The sequence below is a fragment of the Chelonoidis abingdonii genome, chromosome 3, assembly GCF_003597395.2.
Source record: "Chelonoidis abingdonii isolate Lonesome George chromosome 3, CheloAbing_2.0, whole genome shotgun sequence".
NCBI lineage: Eukaryota > Metazoa > Chordata > Testudines > Testudinidae > Chelonoidis > Chelonoidis abingdonii.
In genome coordinates, this window is record NC_133771.1 from 68211835 (window position 1) to 68238819 (window position 26985).

The window sequence follows — 26985 nt, forward strand, 5'->3', positions numbered from 1 at the left end:
TTTTGGATGCAACCTGAGCGTAACCTTGTCTGGAAAAAATACTGTGTAAGGTGGGTGCACAATCAGAGATGCTCTCTCTCTTCTATTCTCCTGTCTGAGGTAACTACCACCAGTAAGGCCGTTTTCATTGATAGGTACATAAACGAACAGATGGCCATAGGTTAAAAAGGAGGCCTAGATTGCCATTTCAGTACCAGGTTTAGGTCTCACATGGGAATAGAAAGTTGAAATTGAGGGAAGAGGTTTACTGTATCCTTGAGAAACCTTTTAGTGGTTGAGTGTGACAGCACTGAGTACCCCTCTACAGGTTGGTGAAAGGTTGCTATAGCTGCTTGATGGACCATTAGGCCTTGTCTACACTACAGTTTTGTCGACAAAAATCAGCTTTTGTTGACTAAACAGTGGAGGTGTACACACTACAATGCTCCTTCTGCTGATAAAACTCTCTGGCTTTGACGACAAAATAAAAGCACCTCAACGAGAAGCACAGAACTTTTTGAGGCAAAGTTATATTGACGAAGTGCCAGTGTAGACACTGCACTTGGTTATGTTGCTGTAAATGGCCTCCAGGAGGTGTTCCACAATGCCCATCCTGACCACTCTGGTCAGCAGTTTGAACTCCACTACCATCTGCTGAGGTACACTCGCTTCTGCCCTGCCTGCTTTAAAAGGTCTCGGAATTTTTGAAATTCCACTTCCTGCTTGCTCGGCGTGGGCAGCTTACATTGCATCTTCCAGCTGATCATGGCGACTCCACACAGTAAACGCTCTCCCGCTTGGAGCACACTTGAGTTGTTGGATCTCCTGGCACTGTGGGGAGAGGAGGCTTTGCAGCCCCAGCTCCACTCCAGCCGTAAGAACTTCAATACCTATGGTCAGATTTCTCATGGCATGCTGGATAAAGGCTATGAATGGGACACAGTGCAACGCTGTGTGAAGATAAAGAAGTTGAGGCACGCATACCAGAAGGCAAGGACCCTCCCTCTGGTGCTGCGCTGAATACCTGCTGCTTCTATGAGGAGCTAGATGCCATCCTTGGCAGCAACCCCACCTCTGCCACTAAGAGCCCCATAAAGGAGGTTGAGATGGAGCATAATGTGGGTCATCCAGTGGTGTGGTAAGTCAGGACTGCTTTTCCACTCTGGAGGGGTCTAGCCAATCCCAGCAATCCATGTCTGGTGTGGATGATAGAAGAGAGGGGAGCTCTGGTAAGTGATCTTTTTGAGTCATGCTCGGTTATATGAGATAGTGCTTTGCTTTGTTATACGCTAGAAGTAGGTGAAGGAATAGAAATATACACGACTAGCTGTGTTTGTGTGTGTTTTACATTCCCCTGTGCAGCTAAGCAATGTGGCAGAACAGCATGTTAATGCACACCGAGATATCATAGGAATCTTTCCTGGAGATACTCACCAATTCTCTGCTGAAGGTTCCTTGGCAGAGCTGCTTTGTTCCTTTCCCTGCTGTAGAAATCTCTTATGTCAATCGGCAATCACTTGTGCAGGGACCAAAGCGGCACACAAGCAAGCAGCATAGGGACCCAGTCTGAAGCCGCATGCATGCATGAGATGCTCCCTTGCTTACCCTCAGGAGTGAGATAACAGCTTCAGTGATCCCGTGCCTGTGGAAAATGGTGGCAGAATTCACAATATCGGCCCTAGTCACCTGCACTGATACCATTAAAAAAACACCGGGATCTTTTGCCCTATCTTGAGCGCCACTCCCTCCCCCCCAGGCCAAACTCACCATGCTTAGGATGTTCACTTAGCTGTGTACTTACCAAGGGACAATGAGAAACTGATTCGTATTGTTTAAAAGCTGCATTTTACTATAATGATTCAATGCTGTGCGTGCACTAATAATCATGCTTCTATTTGTTTTTTGTGCTTCTGCAGATGTTGCCTTCAGGGGAACTTCCTACACACCACTGGAGTGCCTCCACCAGATAAGGAAGCAACCAAGGAGGTGCAAGGAGAACATGTTTTGAGAGGTGCTCCAATCCTCAGAGGCCAAAAACAAGAACACAGGGCATGGAGAGAGAAAAATTTAGAGCAAACAGAGATGTTGAAGTCCCTAATCATGCTCAAGGCAGAACATGTTTGTTCTCCCTGCACTGCAGCCAATACAGAACTGCTTTCCATGCCCTCCCCAAACTCCTCCCACACATTCCTTGCAACTTCTCAGAACTTCTCAGTACCCTGTTGGCTCCCCCACTTCCGACAGCTTCCAAAATGATAGTTGGACTTGCACACAGCTATATGTGCCTACACTGCCCTTTATTGTTATCTCCCTTCCCACAAAGCATTTTGTGTGTATTGTTAATTGGTATTTAATAAAAACACACTCTCTGAAAGATAACCAGTCTTTAATTGTCTCCTACACACGGTAGTTGCTGTTGGAATTAATACACAGTGGCAATTTGATCATCTGCTTATCATGGTCAGGAATCATCAACATTTTCATGCAAGGCAGCAAGTTAAAGTATGGCAGAGTGCTGTATAGAAAGACATATTATTGGAGCTCATTTCCAAAATAGTGCCTCAAAGCCTCCCTAATTCGAATAGCAACCTCTTGTGCCCCTCTAACAGCCCTGGTATCTGGCTGCTCAAAATCAGCTGCCAGGCAATCTGTCTCAGCACTCCACCTGGGGGAAAAACTTTTCACCCTTAGCCTCACAAATATGATGGAGTGCACAGCAGGCAGCTGTAACTAAGGGAATATTTTCATCATTTAATTCTAATCTGCCATAAAGGCAGTGCCAGCATGCTTTTAAGCTGCCAAAGGTACATTCTATGGTCATCCTGCACCTGCTCAGCCTATTGTGGAAGCGCTTCTTGCTGCTGTCCAGGTTTCCTGTGTAAGGCTTCATGAGCCATGGGAGTAATGGTCTCCTGGCATCACTACGGGCATTTCACCATTCCTCCATTGGAATCTTCTGGTCAGGAATGAAAGTCCCTCCTTGTAGCTTTCTGTATAGATCAGTGTTCATGAAGATGTGTGTGTCATGCACCTTCCCAGACCACCCCACATTGATGTTAGTGAAACTGCCACAGTGATCCAGAAGCATCTATAACACCATAGAGGAATACCCCTTTTTACTGATGTACTCCATCGCAAGATGGTCCGGAGCCAAAATCAGGATATACGTGCCATGTATTGCCCCACCACAATTAGGGAATACCATTGTCAAAGCCATCCAGTATTTCATGCATATTGCTAAGAGTCACAGACCTTCATAGCAGCATGCGATTAATGGCTCTTCACACTTGCATTAATGCAGCAGCAACAGTGGACTTCCCGACTCCACACTGATTCGCTACTGAGGTAGCAGTCTGGAGTTACCAGTTTCCACACAGTGATCACCATATGGAGCTCTCATTTTGGTGTCCTTGCGCAGCACTACTGGGGCAAGCTCCGCACACAGTTCTAGGAATGTGGTTTTCCGCATCCAGAAGTTCTGCGGCCACTGCTCATCATTCCAGACAAGTATAACGATGTGATCCCACGACTCAGTGCTTGTTTCCTGAGCTCAAAAGTGATGGTCCATGTTCAGCTGCTCTGTGAATGCCAAAATTAATCTGGTGTTGTTTCTTTCCATGGCACACAGCAGGTCAGACAACTCTGATTCCTGTTCAGAGTAGGGGCTCATAATATATTGCATGATCAGATGTGTTCATAACACTGACTACAAACAGTAGAGAGCAGTGCAGGATCCATCCTTTCAGACAGAGATGGTGGGCTCACAGTAAACAGGGGTTGCTGAAAAATGCCATGGAATCCAGTTGGAAGCCCAGGGAATGATGGGATGGAAAAACTGCATCATGGGACATTGAGCTCACACCCATGATGCACTGGGTTGTGTCAGCATAACTTGTGTCGTCAAAACTCTGTAGCATAGACAAGGCCTCAAAGAACTTAGGTATAATCTTGACTTCAAGGAAGGCATCAGTCTTCTCGATAAAGAGCTTTGTGCCCTCAAAGGGAAAGTCCTCAATGGTAGACTGCACCCCTTTTGGGAAACCCAACAAATGAAGCCATGAAGCTCGTTGCATCACCACGGCTGTGGTGACGGACATAGCCGCCGTGTCGGCCACGCTGAGGGCAGATTTCAGCAATGTCTTTGTCACTAATTGACCCTCTTGGATAATGACCTTAACAGACTTGTGATGTGCCTCTGGCAACTTTTCAATAAAGTCATTCAGTTTAGAGTAATTTATGTAGTCGTATTTCGCTGTGAGGGCTTGGTAGTTGACGATATGGAACTGTAGAGTGGCCAAGTATGCTTTTCTGCCAAAAAGATCAAGGCACTTCCAATCCCTATCAGAGTGTAGCCCTTGACTGGTGTTGTCGGCCACAATAGTTGATGGCATCCACCACGATGGAATTGGGCAGTGGATGGGAAAACAGGAATTCAGATTCCTTGGTGGGGATATAGTATTTTTTGTCCACTCGCAGGTTGGTGCCACTGATGTAAGGGTTTGCCACATGGTCTTTGCCAGGTCCAAGATGGCCTCAATAATTAGGCGGGCAATAATTGAGGATGAAGAAGAGTGGAGGATGTCAAACAGCCGATGGTGAGCATCCTTGACTTCCTTCAACAGTATCTGGAGGATGTCTGCAACCCTTTTTGCCAGCTTCTGGAAAAGACTAAAGTTGTCTGCCAAAGATGGCTTTGACTCGAGAAGAAGAGGATATGGTCCTCAATGTCATTCCTCCTCAGTACCGGCTTCCTGTTCCTCTGGCTCTTGAGGTGGTTCCAAAATCCTGCATGCTGTGGCTGAGGGGGTGTGCTTGGATGGTTCTTGAGTGAGGCTCAAAGCTTGAGAGGCATGCTGTCGGTGCACAAAAGATCCCAAAATTGCCATTGGGATGGCAGAGAGGCCGGTGGTGGAACCTACGGGTTGCCGTACCAAGCTGGTGGTGGTGGAGGGACCATCTGTGGGTATATCCTTGGACTCCGTTGGTAGTGAGCACTATATAGAGCTTGGGAGGACTACTGTGACACTACCTCTACTGGCTTGCTGTCTGAACCTTCACTAGAGAGCAGAGGGAAGGGGCATAACATGGCATGGCAGTGGGAATACTTCCCATGGTTGGTAGAAGCTCAATGCAGAGGTCTTGATAGCGAGAGGTGGGGACTCGGGTGCACCTGACATGCAGAGGTCTCTGGAATGGCGGGATTCCGCTGGCACCAATTGTCCCAGTGTCAGTAGTGGTGCCGGGATTGAGGGAAGGAGGGCGGAGATGGTGATCTTGGTCTGCACCTATCTTTCAGGTACCACGCGACCTGTTGATGGTGAAGTGGACTTGTATGGTCTTCTTAGAGTGTTAACACTTGTCCTTCGGTACCAAAGACTTGATGCCCATGTCCATCGGGTCCGTGAGTCTGTTAGTGGAACCAGTACCCACTGGTCTTCATGAGGCCTGGTTGCCAGAATGAGATGGTCTTGGAGCCAGTGAGATACCAAACGAGATGGTGATCGCATATGGCTCTCTCAGGGTTAACTAGGGAGACTTCCCATTCTCCTTTTAGATGATTTGTGAGAGAGGTCTGCAGTCTGTTTCTTCAACTCACATCCCTTAGATATAGAAAGTTATGAAGACTGATGTCTACCAGGCAACTGGGGCCAGACTGATGTCTCTTCTGGCAGAGCCCTCTGTCTTCATGGAATCTTGGCCGGGGTTGTTGGCAAAGACTAAACTTCTACTGTGTGTGGCCTTCCCCAAGGCAGTGAATGCCCTGAGAGTGTTTACCTGCAACCAGGATTGCCTCTGTACAGGTGTGGCACTTCTTGAAACCTGGCAAACTGGGCATACCCCATTGAGGGGGAAAAAAGCAAGAAAAAAAAGCAGGGTAAAATACAAAAGATGAAGAAAAAAAATACAACTATAACTTAAATAGGAGGCTAACTATAAGTATGTAAAACAAGAGAACAATAATCTTAATGGACTGCTAATGGCTCTGTCTCTAGCCAAGGGTGGTTGAGAAGGAACTAAGCGAGGGGTTAGCCTGGGTGTGTTGACTAGCCTTGTGGCGCAGCATGAGGAGAGACTGTCCATGTGCCAGCCTAATGGACACTGCTACTGAAGTTCTCCAATCAGCAGTGCAGGTATGCAAGCACACCTACAATGGAGCACCCATAGGGACACTACTTGAAGAAGAAACGTTGGTTTCTTTCTTTTTTTTTTTTAAACTTTTGCATTTGCAAACAAATCACATGAGCTTGTACATTATGCAAATACAACATATTTACTAATGACTGACATTTTATATACAAAGCTTTATAGTCCTATTTACATAATTTATGACTATATATAAACACTTCCAAATTATTCTTGGACAAAATCATCCTTTTTAATGAAAATTAAGGTTTATGGAGTTTTGGAAAATATCTGAGTGAGAAACCCAAAATAATGATTGCATTAATCCCAACTTTATCACTCTCAATACATGTTTTATATACAGATACCATGTACAAACACTTAGGGATTGTCTAAATGACCCATGAGACTGCAGCCAGCTGGGGAATATACCTCACACTACCTGTTCTTGTGGACCCTGTTCTACATTCTAGCAGCCTGTTAGAGCACTTTGAGCTAGTCGCATTTCAGAAAGGACCAGATCAAAGCATTCTAACAAACAGTTAATATACAGCAGCAGGGACAACATGGATAGTCAGACCATGACAGGCTAGTGGCCGGGAGCTTCACACCCCAGCCTGCTGCGGTCTAACTGTTCATGCAGGCTAGCCCTTACATACAGTGTGTGTATTTTTTCATGTATATATAAAATAGATAACATAACTATGTGCAAATATTGCACTACAAATCAATTATAGGCACTCAAGTGCATTTTAACAGGAACTTACAAGATACAAATTGGTACATAACTAGTTTTTATTTAAATCACGCGCACTCACTCGTGTGAGCAAATAATTTACTAATGAAAACATGTCTTCTTTCATGGTCCCTCCAAGAAGGCACAGATCTATAGCTAATATATGTGCTGCTGTAGACCTGTAAACTAACTCTTAGCATCATTCAGTCAGTGATCAAATACTACTGATTATACTAAACAGAGCATTAGTATGAATGGCATGGCTTTGTAAGAAATATCTCAAAACTCAAGAAAATAGTTTTCTAAGGTTATGACTATACTAGGAGTACTACAGCGGAACTGCTGCAGCTACGCCATAGCACAGACGTTTCCTATACCAACAGAAGGAGTTTTTCTGTTGATGTAGGTAATGCACCTCCTCTAGCTAGGTTGACCAAATAATTCATCTATCAACCTAGCTGCGTCTAGACCAGGGATTAGGTTGTCTTAACTATGGCACTCAGGGGCGTCCTTCTAAATTTTAACTGTAGACCAGGCTTAAGTCTGGGGTCATTGTTGTCATAAAAAGAACCTGACCTAGTCCTCCAAACATTTGGAGAAGTTTAGGGGCTAAAAAGGGAAGGGAGGAAAGAAAAGAGTATGGGTGAAAAGATGAGGAGAGAGAAGTGTTAGAAAGATGTAAACAGGATTGTGTGCCCTAATCATTGTAATAAAATAGACCACATTATTTGAGAGTTTCATAGATCTGACATAGGAAAATACAACTGAGCAATCAGTTATGCTATATGAAACACAATTGTACATCCTCTCTCAAAAGTATTCAGTAATGTTCCACAGGCTGTTGGAAGAATACAAAATGCAAATTTCTTAACAATTCAGTTTATGGGGGGGGGGGAAATCATCTGGCTCAAAATTCTAATTTTTTTTTACATACAAGATCATTTATTATTAAGAAATTATGAGACACAATGTGATCAATCAATTGTTCAATAAAAATCTGCCTTTAGATGAGTGAAAGTTCAGATGAATTTATGAAAAGTATCTGAACTTGCAAGGATTACCCCAGTGATTGTTTTATATTCACAGCTGTCTAGGTTAAAATTCTATTTCTCTGATCAGTTCTTACCCAGTCACGTCTTCCAATATCTTTCTGGTAAATTTAATCCACTTGAAACAGGTACTGGAATAACAACCCCTTGTTTCTGCAATTCCCGTAAAACATCTAATATTGAATCTAATTCCTCTTGAAACTTCTCCAGCTCTTGATTCTTTAATTGGGCAAGTTTTTTCCACTTTTCAACTTCCTGGGTTTGCTGCACTTCAGCAACATGCCGTGTTTGTTGCACTATCTGTAAACGATAAGTTGGTAAACAAGAAGTATATTGATTTCCAGTCATCAGTTCACTGAACATTGTTCCTTAGTTGAGACAGTCCCTTTGCAAAAATACATACTATTGTATTTTTAATTAAGTTTCTGATGTTAAATCCCAAAGCCCACTGCTAATTATTATATGGAAATATTTGTTCTGAACACTGGAAAATGTACTTTTGATAGTAGCAATAAATTCCTTTAGACATTAATGGGGAGAGAAAGGGGGGTTAATACCCAGTTCAGATTAAAGAAGCCTCACAAGAGATTAATTTATTTTTTCCAAAGGTTTCAATAAAAAGTTTGAGCATTTAAGACTTTATGACAAATATTTAACACTTTTGAATAAATCAGGCCTTTCTGAGCCTTTCACAAAATTTGCTATATAAATACACACTAATTGAATTAGTAATAGTCTGCAACAAAGACAGACCAAATCCGGATTCTCTTTATGGTACAGAGACCCTGTGCTATTGCTATACTTTTAAAAACTGCGTAATGAACTCCATAAATGCACCAAAAATAGCCTATACTGACACTGCCCTGAGGCTGTTGCAGATATGGGTCTGAATGAGTTTTCACTCCTAATCTCACCAAATTCCAACAAGCTAATTTAAACATGTTACTGTCAAAGGAAATAAAAATCCATATTCCATTCTGAAAATGTAATGGCTATTCCAAACAGAATATTTTATTTGGAATGTGCTGTATAAGCAAAGACATAATTTCAATCCTCTGTAATAACAAGATATAAATTGCCAGTTATTTTCATTATTTATGTGTATTACTGTAGTGCTGAAGGGTAAATCTACATGAAAAGCAGCAGCCCACGGCAATGAGTCTCAGAGCCCAGAACTACAGATTCAGGCTCACGGGGCTCATACTACAGTAAGAAGTTCAGACTCATCAGGTTCTGAAGGTTAGGAATAGGGGCTGGGTTTCAGAAACCGAAACGTTTGCACAGCTATTTTCAGCATTGTGTGAGCCCAGTCCGCAGACTTGGGCTCTGAGACTTGCTGTTGTGGGCTGCTGCTTATCATATAGACCAGTGGTTCCCAAACTTGTTCCCCTGCTTGTGCAGGGAAAGCCCCTGGCAGGCCGGGCCGGTTTGTTTACCTCCCGCATCCGCAGGTTTGGCTGATTGTGGCTCCCAGTGGCCACGGTTCACTTCTCCAGGCCAATGGGAGCCGCTGAAAGCGACACGGGCCAAGGGATCTACTGGCCGTCGCTTCCAGCAGATCCCATTGGCCTGGAGCAGCAAACCACGGCCACTGGAAGCTGCGATCGGCCGAACCTGCGGACGTGGCAGGTAAACAAACCAGCCCAGCCCACCAGGGGCTTTCCCTGCATAAGTGGCAGAACAAATTTGGGAACCACTGATATAGATGTACCCTAAGAGCCCTAGTCATGGACCAGGACGCCGATGCTTCTTAACATTCAATACATTAGACTGTCTCTTTTTTATTTTATGTATGTATTTGTACTGATTCGTAGGAGTCCCATTGCAGAGGATTAAATCTGTAAATTGGGAAATAAGCAAAAATTAAAAACAGAATAAAATGAACACAAACAAGCCCCACAACAACTCAGCAAAAGGAAGATTACTTAACAGTGATTGGTGTTTCTTAGATTGGTGTTCCTTAGATTGGTGTTCCTCTTTTACTGTACAAAAAAAATCCTCACAATAAATATTGAGTCAGATTGTTTATTTCAGTGGTGTTACACCAATAAAGAATTTGGCCCTGTGGTCCAGACAGCAAGGAACTGCCAATCAAGTCAAAGCATAAATCCCACCTGCCCCCACTTGTATCTGAATTGAGGAACTTTCTGGAGTTGAAAAAAAGGGAAGTTACTCTCTATCTGAGATTGTAGAGGTGAATGGGTGGGGGCATGAGAGAGGGGAAGAAGAAAACAAATGTGTTACATTAATTTGCTGTTTTGACTTTTTAAAACTGACAGCGCAGGAACAGAAATAGGGCATTCACATTCATGCTAATGAAGAAATAAATTGCTCCACCATCAGGTCTTATATATTTGATAGGATATAACAACTTTCTTCTTTAAAGGAATCTAAGTGGACAGTTCCACTTTCTCTGGCACAATGGAACTTTCTACCATCAGGGTAAAGCTTGTCTCTGCAGCAGACAGGGCGTTCTTGGGGGCCAGTCCAAGACTATGGAACAATGTCCAGAAGAACCTAAAACCAATATAAACCTCACCACCTTCTACTCCAAGTACAAGGTACACTTCAACTTTGCCTTCTCCATTTACCAAAAAATATTCCCCAGACCAAACCAAACTTCATTACACATATAATCCTCTCCCTGGGAGAGCATATGAGAAAGAATGAACCATACGTGACAGATACTAATCATACTGCTTAATGCACTACTGAAAAGCACTAAGATGCAAAAGTGACAAGGGAAATAAAAGAACCTATACAGAACAAAGTAGAAGTAATTCTTTGGATACAAATGTTCCTTTATAAAGATTACTAAGAACACAGAGGCTAGATCCTTCTATAAAATGAGGTACAGGAATCACTGAGAAATTACTTTACCTAGTTGAAATTATATATGGCTGTACATTAGGTTTTAAAAAGAAACCTTATTTCAGGTATAAGTGGTTTGGAAGCATTTATGCTTTGACTTCACTGGCAGTTCCTTACTGCCTTGCTATCTAGGCCATAGAGCCAAATTCTTTTTTGGCGTAACTCCACTGAAATAAACAACCTGACTCAATATTAACTGCAAGGATTTTTTTGTTTGTACAGTAAAAGAAAAGCAACACTATAAGAAGGAAAAAGATCCAACTCACCAAACAACCACTGCATTATACAATTGCCTACTATTTTTAATTAGTTTTTTTGTGGATTTGGGGTAAAGGTAGTAAAGAAAGTCTATGGGGATTTTTTGTGAAAGCACAAGGAGCATATGGGAAGTATTTTGCAAGTTTTTTTTCTGTTTGAGTAATGTTTAGAAATTGAGCAAACATCTTATGTTGTTGAGTTCTATTTGGGATCTCAGACTCAACTTGGTCAATATTAAGTCGAGTCTAGTCTATAAACACACCGGTCCTCATTTTCTAAACCTAGTGTTCCTGTTTGTGCCCATATATGGCAATTTGGCACCTACAACTACTGTCACTTTGGATTTCTAAGTATTTCATCTGAGACCCAATGTACAAGTTATTTTAATTGTCCCGTAAATAACTGTGGGTACGGGATTGCATGCACATTTATATGCACCAGCGGGCACAAAAAAGGACGACGACTTTGGTTTATCGTGTAATTGGTCAAAATGTATTTGATCCCTGCAGTACGGTCTGCAATAATTTGTACAAATTCTGTCAAAATACACAGGAGATAAGTATAGAGATGCTCTATTTTACCTGCTGAAGTTCTTGTTCTCTTTGTACATGTCTGATCTCCATATTCTTGATTTTCCTTTCTAGACACAAGAAGTGTTTCATCTCAGGACTTTGCCTCTCTTTAGCCTCTCTCAGTTCTTCCAACAATTTTGTCATCTAAAATTTGAGGTATTATTTGTTACTTGTAATGAAGTAGTGTCAACTTTACTAAGTGTTGTATAAACAAACAGGATTTCCCATCAAAATGCCTTTACATTTTCTTTCACAGTATTTTAAATATTAGCTCACTGTTATAATCCAAGAGCCCTAAGGCTCTTGCCTCTTATTACTTTCCTCTATGCTGCAAAAGCCTAATCTCTAGTAGAATCATAGATGATTAGGGTTGGAAGAGACCTCAGGAGGTCATCTGGTTCAACCCCCTGCTCAAAGCAGGGCCAACCCCAACTAAATCATCCCAGTCAGGGCTTTGTCAAGCCAGGCCTTAAAAACCTCTAAGGATGGAGATTCCACCACCTCCCTAAGTAACCCATTCCAGTGCTTCACCACACTCTTAATGAAATAGTTTTTCCTAATATCCCACACTGCAACTTGAGACCATTGCTTCTTGTTCTGTCATCTGCCACCACTGAGAACAGCTGAGCTCCATCCTCTTTGGAATTCCACTTCAGGTAGTTGAGGGCTGCTTCAAATCCCTCCTTCCACTCTTCTCTTCTGCAAACTAAATAAGCCCAGTTCCCTCAGCCTCTCCTCATAAGTCGTGTGCCCAGCCCCCTAATCATTTTAGTTGCCGCCCGTTGGACTCTCTCCAATTTATCCACATCCTCTCTGTAGCAGGGGGCCCAAAACTGGACACTATACTCCAGATGTGGCCTTACCAGTGCAGAATAGAGGGGAATAATTCACACCCCTCAATCTGCTGGTAATGCTCCTACTAATGCAGCCCAATATGCCGTTAGCCTTCTTGGCAAAAAGGACACATTGTTGACTCATATCCAGCTTCTCATCCATTGTAATCCCAATGTCCTTTTTTGCAGAACTGCTGCTTAGCCAGTCGGTCACTGCATGGGATTCTTCCATCCTAAATCCAGGACTGTGCACTTGTCCTTGCTGAACCTCATCAGATTTCTTTTGGCCCAATCCTCCAATTTGTCTAGGTCACTCTGGATCCTATCCCTACCCTCCAGCGTATCTACCTCTCCCCCCAGCTTAGTGTCATCCATGAACTTGCTGAGGGTGCAATCTATCCCATCATCCAGATAATGAATAAAGATGTTGAACAAAACCGGCCCCAGGATCGACCCCTGGGGTACTCTGCTTGATACCGACTGCCAACTAGACATCAAGTCGTTGATCACAACCCGTGGAGCCCGATGATCTGACCAGCTTTCTATCCACCTTATACTCCATTCATCCAGCCCAGACTTCTTTAACTTGCTGGCAAGAATACTGTGGGAGACCATATCAAAAGCTTTGATAAAATCAAGCTACCGTATATACTTGTTCATTAGCCCGTTCGTTTATAAGCCAACCCCCGCCCTCCCAAGATGGTTAGGTAAAAATTGCAAAAACTGTATGACCCTTTCATAAGCCGACCCTATATTTCAGGGGTTGGCAAACTTTGGCTCCTGGCCCAATAGTGTAAGCTGCTGGTGGGTCGGGACGTGTTGTTTACCTGGACATTCACAGTCACAGAGCCCCTCAGCTCCCAGTCTCCGTGGTTTGCCGTTCCCAGCCAATGGGAGCTGCTGAAAGCGCCACGGGCCAAGGGATGTGTTGGCCACTGCTTCCTGCAGCCCCCATTGGCCTGGAGCGGAGAACTGTGGACAGTGGGAGCTGTGATCGGCTGAACTTGCAGACACAGCAGGTAAACAAACTGGCCCGACCCGCCAGAGGGCTTACCCTGGCAGGCTGCAGACCAAAGGTTGCTGATCTCTCGTTTAGAAGAAGCTATATAGCAGGGGTGGTCAAACTTACTGATCCTCTAAGCCACATATTAAAACCTTCAGAAATTCGATAGCAAGGGTGCACCTGCTGGAGATTGGGGCTTCTGCCCTGCAGGAAGTGAGGGTCTTGGGGCTTCAGCCCTGCAGGGTCTGCTTCCTGGGGCTCTGGGCTTCAGCCTTGCAGGAGATGCCTGCTGGTGCTCGGGGCTTCAGTCCCAAGGAGACGCCTGCCGGGGCTCAAGACTTCACTCCGCTCCAGCTAAAGCCCTGAGCCCTAGCAGGTGCACCTAGTGGGACTGAAGCCCCGGGGCCCCCCTACCATTACAAAAAAGTTCCATCAGAATTTTCTAGAGACCTTAATTTCTCAATGTTGCTTTCCTGAAATCAAATACCCAGTATTGCTGTATTCTGAGAGTCCCCACTTACCCCCCATTCTTTACTAGTCTGAATTCAAAATAGCCTGAGCTGACCAGTTCCAAATATCAATATGTTCACACCCTCATGCAGTACCATGTAGAAGCAGATCCAAAGATAGGGCATCTTCTGGTTAGTCTCCAATTTTTAAGTCAAAGTTGTCTTCCAGTGAAGCTAGGAATCTGTTATTTAACAGACTGGCGTAGTTAATGCAGCATGGCTGTGCACAGCAATTCAGAGGCAGATTAGCATTCAAAATACCTGAATTACTTGTGGATCTCCCAGAATATCTGTATCTTCATTTGAGGCACTGGTAGTTTAAACAGATGAAGCTCATCCCCATCCCATTTAAGATTGCTAATAGTGATTCCCCTGTAATGACGAATCATATTTGCAACCCCCATTTGCTTTATTTTCCAGTTTAACTAAATTTGGATTCCAGCCACGAAATGGTTACAAGTTATTTTACAGTAACATTAAATAGTTATTACATAAACTGAACAAAAACATGGCAAGTGAAGTTTTACCTTGAAAAGTCACAGTCTCACAATGATTTCCAATGCAAATTGCTCACTTTACAAATACAATTATGTTTTTTCTAACTGTCAGCCCTTTAAACTCAACCTGGAATCTGTAGTTCAAATAGGAGTCTTTCCTTCTTATGCATCACCACCAGTAATAAAAGGACACACTAGGAACAGATCTTTTGAGTAAGAAGGTGCTATTTTTTTACATAGGCATTTTTCAGAGTAAAGTTGAACTTTAAGATGCATAGAAGATGAAGATTAAGCATCACTCGAGGGACATTTTAAAGTTGTGATAAAGCACAAGAACTCCTCTTGCTTGAGCACATACTGTTATAGAAGATGCGAAAGAAATACCAGCAAGAACAATAGGTAAGATTACTAAAATTTCAAAAGTTTAAAACCTTATAATGGAAAAAATAGGTTTTATTTTAGCAATACTTCAATGGTTCTTATGATTTTAGTGTTAGGGTGACGCTACATTAGCAATATTACTCAAATCTACTATCCTCAGCAAAGCCATCAATTGAAAAAAGACAGAAAATTAAACATCATCATGATGAAGGATAGTTTTACAGGTAATAGGTGGTATAAAAAAGAAAGATAACGTAAGCATGGGACAGATGATTTCTACGGAATAACAAAACAAATATAGTCAAAAGCAATATTTACAATGCAATTGGGAAGCAGGTGATCAGAAAAAAATAGCCATCTAGACTGGATATTATAAGTTAAGAAAATGATGAAGTAAAGCAGAAAGAAATTAAAGTAGACGTGTGATAACTGAATGTCTGAAAACAGAAAAAGTCTAAAAGGTTATAATATGCTCATATCTACCCTATGATAGAGGAACAGATAGAGATGCAGACAGAAGATTTATTTCTGTATTGGTAGCAAGACTCACGCGTCACAAACATTTTAGGACCGTAGCTCCCTTACAGAATAAGTTTCAAATGCAATCGATGTCTATTGATCCATGTTCAACTCCAGGAACATATTCATCAAAGAGGAATACAATCCAGACAAATGATCTTTGATAGTATTTTGATTACTTTCACTCTGCTCTTTTAAGAAATGATTTTACTGGAAACAACTCGGTAATTCTCTTTTCAGTGTGACATCTCCAAAGACAAAGCTTCTTCATGAATTCCCTGATTTTCTCTTTTGTACCTGGTACATTCGTCTTTCTACCTTAACAGTTCAAGTTCAGTGCATTCAATTTGCCAAATATGTCTACCACATAAGTTAATATAATCAAGAAGTCCATATTACACAATCTGCAAAATCTGTTTTCCAGAAGAGTAAAATTCTGATTTTGTCTTGCAATTTAAAGACATGTAAAACTTTCATACATGACAACACCCAGTCTTCACTGTGAAACAAAAGCTGAGAGTAGGTCAGAGCCCATCATTTCACACATTGTACTAAAACCACGTGTATTCACTACCCAGAATTTTATAAAATTAATTTTAACAACAACATTGAGGGCCTTGTGTACTTCAGGTTGCAACTTCTTTAATACTAAAGCTTATGATGAATCATACAGCTTGTCCAAATTGCTGCTGGTATCACTTTCTTAACTCATGTTGCAACCATGCTATTCTATCCTGTCACAGCTGCTACCTCATCAATGTACAGCCCTACATATGTAGCCCACTAATGACCTTCTGGAAGTAGACAGATCTTGCCACTCATGTGTGATTGTTTGCATTTTGCATGGCCTCACCATAAGCTGTTTCTAAGGCTTTTTGAGGAACAGTTGCTTCTTTAGACATGATATTTTGTTTGGCACTTTAATTCTGTTCGTTTCTGAAGGAAAACAAATGGCAGCTCTCACTTACAAATTCCAGGTGTTTGGTTGCTAAATGTCTCTAGTTTCCCTGGCCTCACACTTTCATTCATTAATGCATGAAAACAAACACCACATTGTGGTTGTAGACTTTCTACAGTAATATTGAGACAAAACCAAAACATCATGTCATTATCATTGTATTGTCTACTTTTCATCCATTTCTGTTTAACGTTATTAAAACCATGATCTTCAGCCAAACATTTGCTACATGTAGGTTTAGAACTTGGTAAAAATCATTCCACGAGGAAGATGAGACGCCTCTGTCTATCCCTCAGCTCCTTTCCCCCATCCGTATGTGCTGATGCAGTTGCCGACAGCAGTGGAAGCCTGTTTTTGCCCTCTGCTCCAGCAGGGCCTTTAAAGCTAAGAGACTTCCTTTTGAACATTTTCCCCAACAGGAATGGAGGGCAAAGAGAGGCTCTCAGTCCAGCAGAAGCAGCTTCATAAGACACAAACCCATAGATAAGATGCAGGTGATTTTTAGGCCTAGGTTAACAATCTCTTAATTAGAAAAACAAAAGCAGGCATGTCAAATTAAAATCTTTTCCCAAACATTTGTGGCTCCCCAATGAATTCTTTGTGGTTTCCCAAAGGAGCCATGGCTCACACTTTGGGAAGCACTGTACTAGGTAGGTGACCTAATAGAGTTTTCTGTAAAATCTCTGGGACAGATTAAAATATGACTATTAAAAATGACAAATTATAGTATCTTTAGATGGGAAGGAGTCTATTAAAAATCTATATTATCTGACTGTCCAATCAATTTCTCTTCCCACTTGGTTTGTTGTTTTTTTAACTAACAGTCTGTTAAAACATTAATTGCATCTGAATTGTCACAGTGAAGTAATTTTCACACACATTCTAATCATGATTTCACAGAATCAAGTACTAGAGACCAAAGTGAAATGGACAAGCATTATGTAAGTTAAATTTTCTGTGGCATGTATCAGAGGGGTAGCCGTGTTAGTCTGGATCTGTAAAAGCAGCAGAGAATCCTGTGGCACCTTATAGACTAACAGACGTTTTGGAGCATGAGCTTTCGTGGGTGAATACCCACTTCGTCAGACGCAGTGGGTATTCACCCATGAAAGCTCACGCTCCAAAACGTCTGTTAGTCTATAAAGTGCCACAGGATTCTCTGCTGCTTTCTGTGGCATGTTCTGCTTCCTTGCTCAATAAATACCTGGCTTGTCCCAACCAATTAAAATTCACAGTTTTACTTGAGATAAAGAGCAATTATTAAACTTCAATTCTAACCAACTTAATTTACCAAGTGGATGTGGAATCAGCCATCTGTTCGCTGTGCAACAAAATATGGATGGAGGAGAAAGTGCTGGAAGAATGGACCCTTGGAATCATAATCAAGTTATCAAAGAAAGGTGATCTAAACAATTGTTCAAATTGGAGGGGAGTAAAACTTCTATCGGCCACAGGAAAAGTATTAGCAGCAGTCCTCCTGACAGAATGAAAAGAAAGATGGATACCATCCTACATGAACAACAATCTAGATTTAGACAAGGGAGATCGTGCACAGATGCTATATTCACCCTGAGACAGATTACTGAGATCACAACTGAATTCCAAGGCAGTCTTGCCATCAATTCTGTGGATTTTCAAAAAGCATTCGATAGTGTAAACAGAGAAACAATGTGGAAAATTGTGGAACAATATGGAATTCCAACAAAAAAAATTAACTAACATTATGAAGGCATTCTACGCCAATTCAAAATGCTGCATTAAAATAGAAACTGGATTGAGTAAGCTATTCAGCATCAAGGCAGGTGCATCCTGTCTCCTTTTTTATTTATGCTAGTCATTGACTATGGATTAAAACAATGCAACAGTGATACATATGGCCTAAACAATTAAAGGCTATTTGATCTAGACTTTGCTGACGACATTGCTCTCATCAACGAAGATGCCAACGGCCTACAAAAATGCACAAATCAAGTAAACAAAGTAATGGAGAAGAAGGGTTTGAGATACAATGCAAAGAAATGTAATGTCATGTTAATGGGGACTATGGGGACAGAAATCAAAATTGAAGAGGAGAAACTGGAAAAGGTGGACAATTTTATATATCTTAGACATACCATCAGCCAAGATGGTACTAGTTCCAAGGAAATAAGAAGAATCACCGGGAAGGCAAATGCTGCATTTGGAAGACTTAAAAACATCTGGCAACTAAAAACATCTCCCTCAAGACAAAACCGAACATGTATAAAGCAATTGTTATTGCCATCACAACATATAACAGGGAGTCATGGCAACTTACCAAGACAGATATGCAAAAGCTGGATACATTTAATCACAAATGTCTGAGTAGAATATTGGGAATAACATATAGATATAGGAAGATGAAAGAAGTAGTCAGAAAAATTACTGGACAAGGCACCCTCTCACAAATAATCTACAAAAGAAGACTTCAGTAGCTGGGACACGTGCTGAGAACAGAAGAAGAACGCTTACCAAATACCGGCCTTGAATGGAAGCCAGAAAACGAAAGAAGAAAGAGAGGAAGACCATGAACGACATCAAGCACCTCAGTCTGAAATGGGAAGATTTGGAGAGAAGGGCAGTTGACAGGCAAGGATGGCAAATGTGGGTAGCCCAATGTGCAGCAAAGCACGGGATGGATTAAGGTGTAAGGTGAGGAAAGTGGTCACAAGCTTGGATTTTTGCAGGCTGTTTTCATTTTATATTATTGGAACTTTTTAAAAAATAAAACAAAAGATTTCTTGCTTAATAATCAGATAGCTCAAAATTGAAAAAACAAATCACAACAAACCTTTCATTTACCTCTTTTTGCAAGATTTCCTCTCGTGTTTGTGAAACTGCAAGGGCCTCCTGATCTTTGTGCAGCTTATTAACTTGTTCTTGTAGATGTTTTATTAAGATCTAAGGAAATATTTTAAATATTCCTCATTAACACTGACAGATTTTAAAACCTTCAAAGTAATATATAAAATCAATTCTTGAATCTTAGAATTAAAATATATGAAAGCATTTCTTGAATCTTAATATTAATAGTAATTGTATTGTACCTTTTACTAGACAAAAGCCAATACTGAAGCAATTAATTGGTCATGTACTGGATTTGAATTTAAAATATTTCCATCCTATCTTTATGCCTTGTATATTCTCCCTACCTTTTTATAATGTAATATACATATATTATTTGTTGAGAAAGTCCCATTTCTGAAAGAATATGATCTATTTTAAAAATATTCAATTTCTACATCACCACAGATTTTGCCTATTTTCTGTTAAAGTCATAGTTAATAACTCTTAACGTTCATTAGGACCATAGATATATAACTGTTATTTTACTTCTTGTCTTGAAATTTTGCTATTTAGTTCAGCTACTTTAGAAGCAGAATGTTCCACTGCATGCTGACAAAGAATTTTCTCTACTTCTCTCTGATGGGATGCTCTTAGAGCTGCAATGTATTCTGCTGTGTCTTCTTTTGTCCTGTAAAAGAAAGCTATGCATATAGCTGTTCCCCAAAATTGTACCAACAAAATTATATATGCTTATTACATTTAAAATAATTAAATTATAGGCCCCCATAACTTTAAAACTGCGCACACTTCATTTCATCAAAGTTACAAAAATTGTATATGCAAATACCATGTGTATGCAATTACTCCAACTGTACCCACAATATTGGTAACTGTATATGAAATTATGCATGTGTCTAATTTTGAAGATTTGGGCCATAAATATTAGTATTATACTATTAGATGAAAAGAGAAAGGCATCCAAGCTGCAACAATTTATATTAAATAACTATGTTCTTACTCAAAGCCATGATAAATTCTAGATTTATTAAAATGTCCTCATCTGGACCTGCCTGAGGGCTTAATAGCAGTGATATACTACATAGAAGACCTAAGCCCTCTTCTCAGCATATTGTTCCTAAATGAGGGTAAAGACTCATGGAAGTTATTGCCTCACATTCTCGTCCACTCAAAAGCATCAATTTTATCCAGTCATCTATGACCAGACAGATGCCAATTAGTGCCAATTTAGGTGGCAATTTTTGTGACACGTACACACTTGACTATGAATGTGTGTACTGAAACCACTAACTAAGTTAGACAGTAGCATGAGAAGATAGCAGCTTTTAGGTCACTACTAATATCAGCTAGATTCATACGTGATCTATTTGTCAAAAGGCACTGTATCATTACTGATCTCTCGACAAGACTCCAATGTTCTAACAAATGCATGAGATGACTGTTTTACCTTCGTATGTTACTTTCAGAATGAGCCAGTGCTGCTTGAGACTTCACTCTCTGCTGGCTCATTTCTAGAGACAGTCGTTCTAGCTCATCTTTTAACCTGGCATTTTCTTGCAGAACTTCTGAAATATGGGAATCGGCAAAGTTATGTGGCTGGTATATTTTCTCATCAAGAGTGTCTGGGAAAGGTTCACTGGTGCTGGCATTCCTTTCACTTGATGCTAAAATATCCTTTTTCAAAATTTCTGTTGACTTCTCCTTACCGTCAGTTTTGTCACTTGAGTTATGATTTGACAACATCGTCGTCCTCTCTTTTTGAAGTCTCTCCACAGTTTTTGTTAGGTCCTGTATCTCTCTACTTTTGGTGATTAATTCTTGATTTAGTCTTACCAGCCTGGCTTTAGCATGAGCTTGTTCCACTTGGTATTCTATTGTTTGCAAGTCTTCATCACCTCTTTCACATTTTTTGAGTTCTAACTGGGAGTTTTGATTTTTAAGATTTTCAATTTCTGTTTGAAGATTTTTTACTGTGATCTGATGGTCCTCCTTTAGACTACGAAGTTCTTGCTCAATTGCCGTAAAACTGGCTTTGCTGTCATGCAGTTTTTGTGGTTCATTCATCAATTTATAGGCAAGGAGTTCTTCAAGCTCTACAAGTCTTTGCTCATACTGAAGCTGGAAAAAAAGAGCAATTTACAGAGTTGCACATCTATTACTCCCTCTTTTTTGTATAAATTAAGAGAATAAGTACCTTAGTAAATTTTAACACATTATATACAATAAAACCAGTAATACTTACAATACTATGAATTAGGTAGTTCAGAAAGCAGCCTCATGAATGTAATTACTCATTAAGACTACCCGCAACAAAAAGCACAGTATATCAGCAAACTAAGGAACTATTCTTAGTAAGGATAGATGGGCACCTTAAACAGTTAGAAAGAGAATAAATAATTAAAGCCAATTATTGGGAATATGAGTGTTTCCCATTGTATTATTGTGGTGGATTATTCTATTCAGCTATCAGTCTGAACAGATGAATTAACATTCCATTCGCAGTTTAACATTAAGAGCACGTTGGCTCACTAAGAAATTCAGAGCATTTCATATTTTTGTTAAACAAAGCATTTCAACGGTTGCAAAGTGGAAATTAACATCATGGACCAGAATGTACAAATAGAACAAAACAGATGCTCCCTGCCATCTGGGTGTGTATGCGGCAATCAAGATAATTAAACCTGGGTCTCTTTTGGGCTCTGTCAGGACATTCTGTTCCAGAGGTACTAGTAGATAGATACACAAGGAAGCTTCCTCTCAGTTGCATGGAGAAGGCAAACCTGAGCAATGTATTTTCTTCTCCTGGTGTCATGAGCAGAAGACTGGTAATTTCTCATTCAAGTGAGTGCCAGGGTTTACTCAAAAGGGGTCTATCTCCAACTGATTCAGTCTTTCCAAGATCATGTTCTCCTTCCCTTCTATGTAAGCAGCGACCAAAACTGGTCTTGTGGGACAAAGCCCACTGCCATACCGGCAGGACTTCCAAACACAGGATTTCAGATCTGGTGCCAAGATCCTGGCAAAATTATGTGTTTTCCTGGGCAATGGCAACCTAGCACCTACTTGTCATGCTGCAGATCAGAGCCCAGGATAATTTCTGCAAGAATTCTTCCATGAACCCCCAACATAACAATTCTGTGTCCTGGACATCCGTGAAGAAAAAGGTGGGGGGCACAGGTTCTGGCTCAACATGCAGAAGAGACTGCAATTTGTAAGTGGACTATACTGCTGCAACCTGCACACTTATTTTGCTTGTGTGTGCAGCTCAGTATATGTGCACCTCCTCTCTGTATCCTGTAGTACCAAGTAAGTCCCCTTCCTCTATTTATGAAAGCTTTTTTAAGATGACCCAAGCAATCTCTCCTGCAAGTTTAATTTCTCCTCTGTCAGTTTCAAAATGCTTTTACATGACTACATTTAAATGCCCAAAGCTTTGAAATTTCTGCTCCCCCAAATCTTTTTCAATATTCTTCTCCCCAAATGTTATCTTACCTTCAATTTGCAATGCTACTACCTTAGAGACAGATACCATTACATTCAGTAAAACCTCTCTTCACTACTTGTGGAATAAGCTGCTACTCAACATGCATAAGGGCCTGATGCTGATAGCCCTAAGTCAGTTACCTTTATTTTTTGAAACTGTTGTTCCATAGCACGTAGGCTTTTTTTAGCTTCGTCATCTTTACCCTCAAGTTCTGTTTCTAACTTTTTAATTCTTCTTTCCAGGAAATCAATTGTATTGGATTTAGCCGAAATGTCACCACCTCCCTCAGATGCTGCAGCAGCAGCAGCATATATCAAAGCAGGCAAAGAATTTGGATGCCTTCTTTTTAGAATTGTTTCCATTTCTTTAATCTGTCAAAAACAACAACAACTCGTTAAATAGAAATTTGATTAAAAAAATTGTGGCTCTCACTATCAATAAGAACATAAGAATGGCCATAGTAGAACAGACCCATAGTCTATCTTGCCCTAGTATCTTCCAATAATGGCCAGTGCCAGATGCTTCAGAGGGAATGAATAGAAAGGTACAATTACTTTCTCCACATCACTCATGATTTTATAAACCTCTATCATATTCCCCTTTTGTCATCTCTCTTCTAAACTGAACAGTACCAGTCTTCCTAATTTCTCTTTGTATGGAGGCTGTTCCATACCATTTTTGTTGCCCTTCTCTGTACTTTTTCCAGTTCTAATGTATCTTTTTTGATGAGGTGTTCAAAACTGCAAGCAGTATTCGACTAGTGGGCGTATCATGGATTTCTATATTATATATTGTTAGGGAAAACACACCCCAAGACTAAAAACATATGCTTAAAAACCCTATTACATGTTTTATAGGCTTTGTGTAAGGCCCATATATGTAGGCCTTAGGCGTAAAGTAGAACCATAGATTAAGGAAATAAAGTATGTTTTAACAAACCATGATAGTGCTGCTTGCATAGGTGAATCCCAAGAAGGGAGCATAAGATAATCATCAATATTGCCAGATTATATAGATAATGGTTTTTATGGAATTTCCTGTTAAGCTTCAGCGAGTTATAACAAAGGCTTTATTAATGCTAAATTGTTTTAATCATTTGTCTAAAAGTTAAAAGTCTGTTTATTTAAAGTCTGAATGTATTTGTCAGCATATGAACCAAACCATCTGGCCGGAATTGCAGAACTGGGCCCTAGATACAAAATCCCAAGGGGCCATGCGAACCTTGTCAAAGTAACTGCAAGTAGGGGTAACTGAACAGTCAGGGCCACATGACATTTGAGTGGGACATCCATAAGGAAGTGGAAAGATAGTGCTTGCAATTTAAAAATATTTTATGCTATATAAGGAAAATATTGTGTTTTGCAGTATAAACCATGTGATAAGCCAGATACGGTTATGATCAATGTGTAAGCAAGATATGATAATTTGCGGTTTTAGGCTTTATAAGGACTGGCAAAAATTTGTACGGGAGAGAAGCTTAACCCTTGCTAGGGTGAACCTGTCTCTCCCTGCATATGCTTGTAATCAATAAAGGAGCCTCCAGCTGTCTGATTCAAATTCAATAGAGTGGTGGTCTTTTCCCCAACAATATTTTCTGTCTTTTTATCTATCCCTTTTCTAATGGTTTCTAAGAGGAGGTTTCTCACCTGTGACTGGAGGTTCTTTGAAATGTGTGGTCCCTATCTGAATTCCACTGAGGATTATATGCATGTGCCATGTGTCTGGAGATTTTGAAAGTAGTAGTGTCTGTTGGTCCACGTGTGCACGCTTGCTGCATGTCATGGATTCATGTGACGCAAGTAAGGGCGGGGTGGACCATTCGCGCCCGTAGTTCCTTCTCCACCACAAATCATATAGATCCACAGTAAACGGGAAGGAGGGTGGAACTGCAATACAGATAGGGACCACATATCTCGAAGCAACACCAATTACAGGTAAATAGCCTCCTCCTGTTCTTCTTTGAATGATGATACCTATTGTATTCCACTGAGGGTGATTAACAAGCAGTACCTATAGTTAGGAGAAGGGGTGAGGAAGATGATGGAACTGTGCAATATTGGATTTGACTTCCAATTCAGTAGGATTTGACTTCCAGCTTTTAAAGGATGTCTTTTTGTATCTAACTGCCTCTTTTACTCTGTTTAGCCATGGTGGCATTTTTTGGTCCTCTTACTGTTTTTTTAAATTTGAGGTATACATTTAGTCTGAGCCTCTGTTATGGTGTTTTTAAAAAGTTTCCATGCTGCTTGCAGGCATTTCAATCTTGTGACTGTTACTTTTAATTTCCATTTAACCAGCTTCCTCATTTTTGTGAGGTTTTCCTTTTTGAAGTTAAATGCTACTGTGGTGGGTTTCTTTGGTATTCTCCGCCTTACAAGGATATTAAATTTAATTACATTATGGTTGCTATTACCGTGTAGTTCAGCTAGATTCATCTCTTGGACCAGATCAGGTGTGCCACTTCAGACTAAAACAAGGATTTCCTCTCCCTTTGGGGATTCCAGGACTAGTGGCTCCAGGAAACCCATGAGTTTGAACTTCTATTGTAATAAGACTCTGCCCCCAACTCTTCCTTGGGTGTTTACTAACAGGAATATTTAGACCGCTAGAGACAGTGAAACTTCCCTACCTCCCTCAGAGTCTGACAAAAATGAATAGTCCTTCTGTAAAGAAGAAACTGCCAGCTGGTGTGCTGGGACTGCCCTCAAACTGTGCTTTGGATGGAAGTGTTGATTACTTGGTTCTGGTGTAGGAGCAGTGGTTGGCACTTGGGGTTAAGCTCCTTCACTAAGGCTATCAGAGAGGTGTCCGGTACCAAAGAGATCAGTAGGTCTTTTGGCATCACACAGGACTTTGGTATGGAATACACTGGTACTGAAGACAGATGAGTAGACAACATTGGTACCAGGAAAGACAATGGTACTGGGGTCCTTGGTGGTGAGAGGTTGCGACAGTAGACCCATTTTGAGTCTTGAGCTACTCTGTCTCAGGCTTGAGAAAATTTATGGCTTGACGTAGAACTCGTCCACCTGTGGGCTCTTTCCTCCCTTGGTCCCCTGAAATTTTACCAAGCAAGGATGATGGATCTTTAGGAGTAGAACTTCAGGTCCACATGTGGAGCACTTTTAGATGATGAGTGCTCAGATGTTTGTGCCCCAGACAACCCAGGATCTGAAGCGGGATGCAATATCCTCTCCAAAAGGAACATTTTCCAACAAGACTCCCTAGCTTTCTGGGTCCTCCTAGAAACTAATTTACAGAAGGCACATCTCTCTCATTCTAATGTGCTCCTCACTCAAACACAACAAGTACTTAGTATATAAGCAATTGAATCATTAAGAGAGTCTGGCCTCACAAACAGGGCAATTTTTAAAGCCTGGAGATTCATGTTCAGTCACAGGGTATTGTCATCACAAATAAGTTTACTTGGGTCATCAGCACCTGGGTCTGAGCACCTACGTTAGCTCAGTCTGGCTGTGAACAGCCACACTAAAGCCATATCTGAATTACTGTGTCCTCACTAGTGCCTCACTCACTCAAGTAAGTTGCTATGATTTCTGAACACATATTCCATAGTTCTTTGTGCTTTAGTAAACTGAGCTACTCTCCAGTTCTCTCTCAGTGAATTGTGGGAGAACTCGACTATCCTCTGGGCACAAAGGGAGGATTCTGAGAAGGCACTAGAGGAGTATCAGAACTTGAGTGGTCTAGCCGGTGTCCTCGCTACAAAGTGGACAGGTTCCCAGACCAAGTGAAAGCAGCACCCAAGCTCTAGCCCAATGGTTCTCAACCAGGGGTACATATACCACTAGGAGCATGCAAAGGTCTTCCAGGGGGGACATCAACTCATCTTGACATTTCCTAGTTTACAACAGGCTACATAAAAAGCACTAGTGAAGTCTGAAGCACCTGGCATTGGCCACTGCCGGAAGACAGGATACTGGAGTAGAGGGACCACTAGTCACACCCAGTATGGCCATTCTTAAGTCAGTACAAACTAAAATTTCATACAGACAATGACTTGTTTATACTGCTCTATACACTACACAATAAAATGCAAGTACAATATTTATATTCCAATTGATTTATTTTAAAATTATATGGTAAAAATGAGAATAAGTCATTTTTCAGTAATAGTGTGTTGTGATACAAAAAATCAGACAAAAATACAAAAGCAAGCAATTAGTTTTTAAGTTTAGTGAAACGTGGGGTATGCAAGATAAAAATCAGACTTCTGAAGGAGATACAGTAGTCTAAAAAGGTTGAGAGTCACTTCTAGCCTATTCCCCCTACCTAGGCCAGACAAATTGGGTTTAAAGCACCACCAAATGCAGGTAAATGTATTGTGTGGACAGAAAGGGATAGCACCGAAGTAAGAACCTAAAGGTAT

The 26985-nt window shown here is 40.9% G+C and overlaps 2 protein-coding genes across 2 annotated transcripts in view; one reads left to right on the forward strand and one right to left on the reverse strand.

Annotated features, from left to right (window-relative positions):
• MRAP2 (melanocortin 2 receptor accessory protein 2) overlaps positions 1–2358 on the forward strand; it is a 57734-nt gene extending 55376 nt beyond the window's left edge. The window contains exon 4 of the mRNA XM_032806075.2: positions 1896–2358. Within this exon, the coding sequence (XP_032661966.1) occupies positions 1896–2235 (340 nt within the window). The 3' untranslated portion in view covers positions 2236–2358. The remainder of the gene's footprint in view (positions 1–1895) is intronic.
• Positions 2359–6231: 3873 nt separating this feature from the next.
• The window catches only part of CEP162 (centrosomal protein 162), a 91265-nt gene continuing 70511 nt past the window's right edge, over positions 6232–26985 (reverse strand). Inside the window, 6 exon segments of the mRNA XM_075063827.1 lie at positions 6232–8187; positions 11598–11732; positions 19109–19207; positions 19640–19781; positions 20559–21229; positions 22736–22966. Coding sequence (XP_074919928.1) covers positions 7969–8187; positions 11598–11732; positions 19109–19207; positions 19640–19781; positions 20559–21229; positions 22736–22966 — 1497 coding nt within the window. The 3' untranslated portion in view covers positions 6232–7968.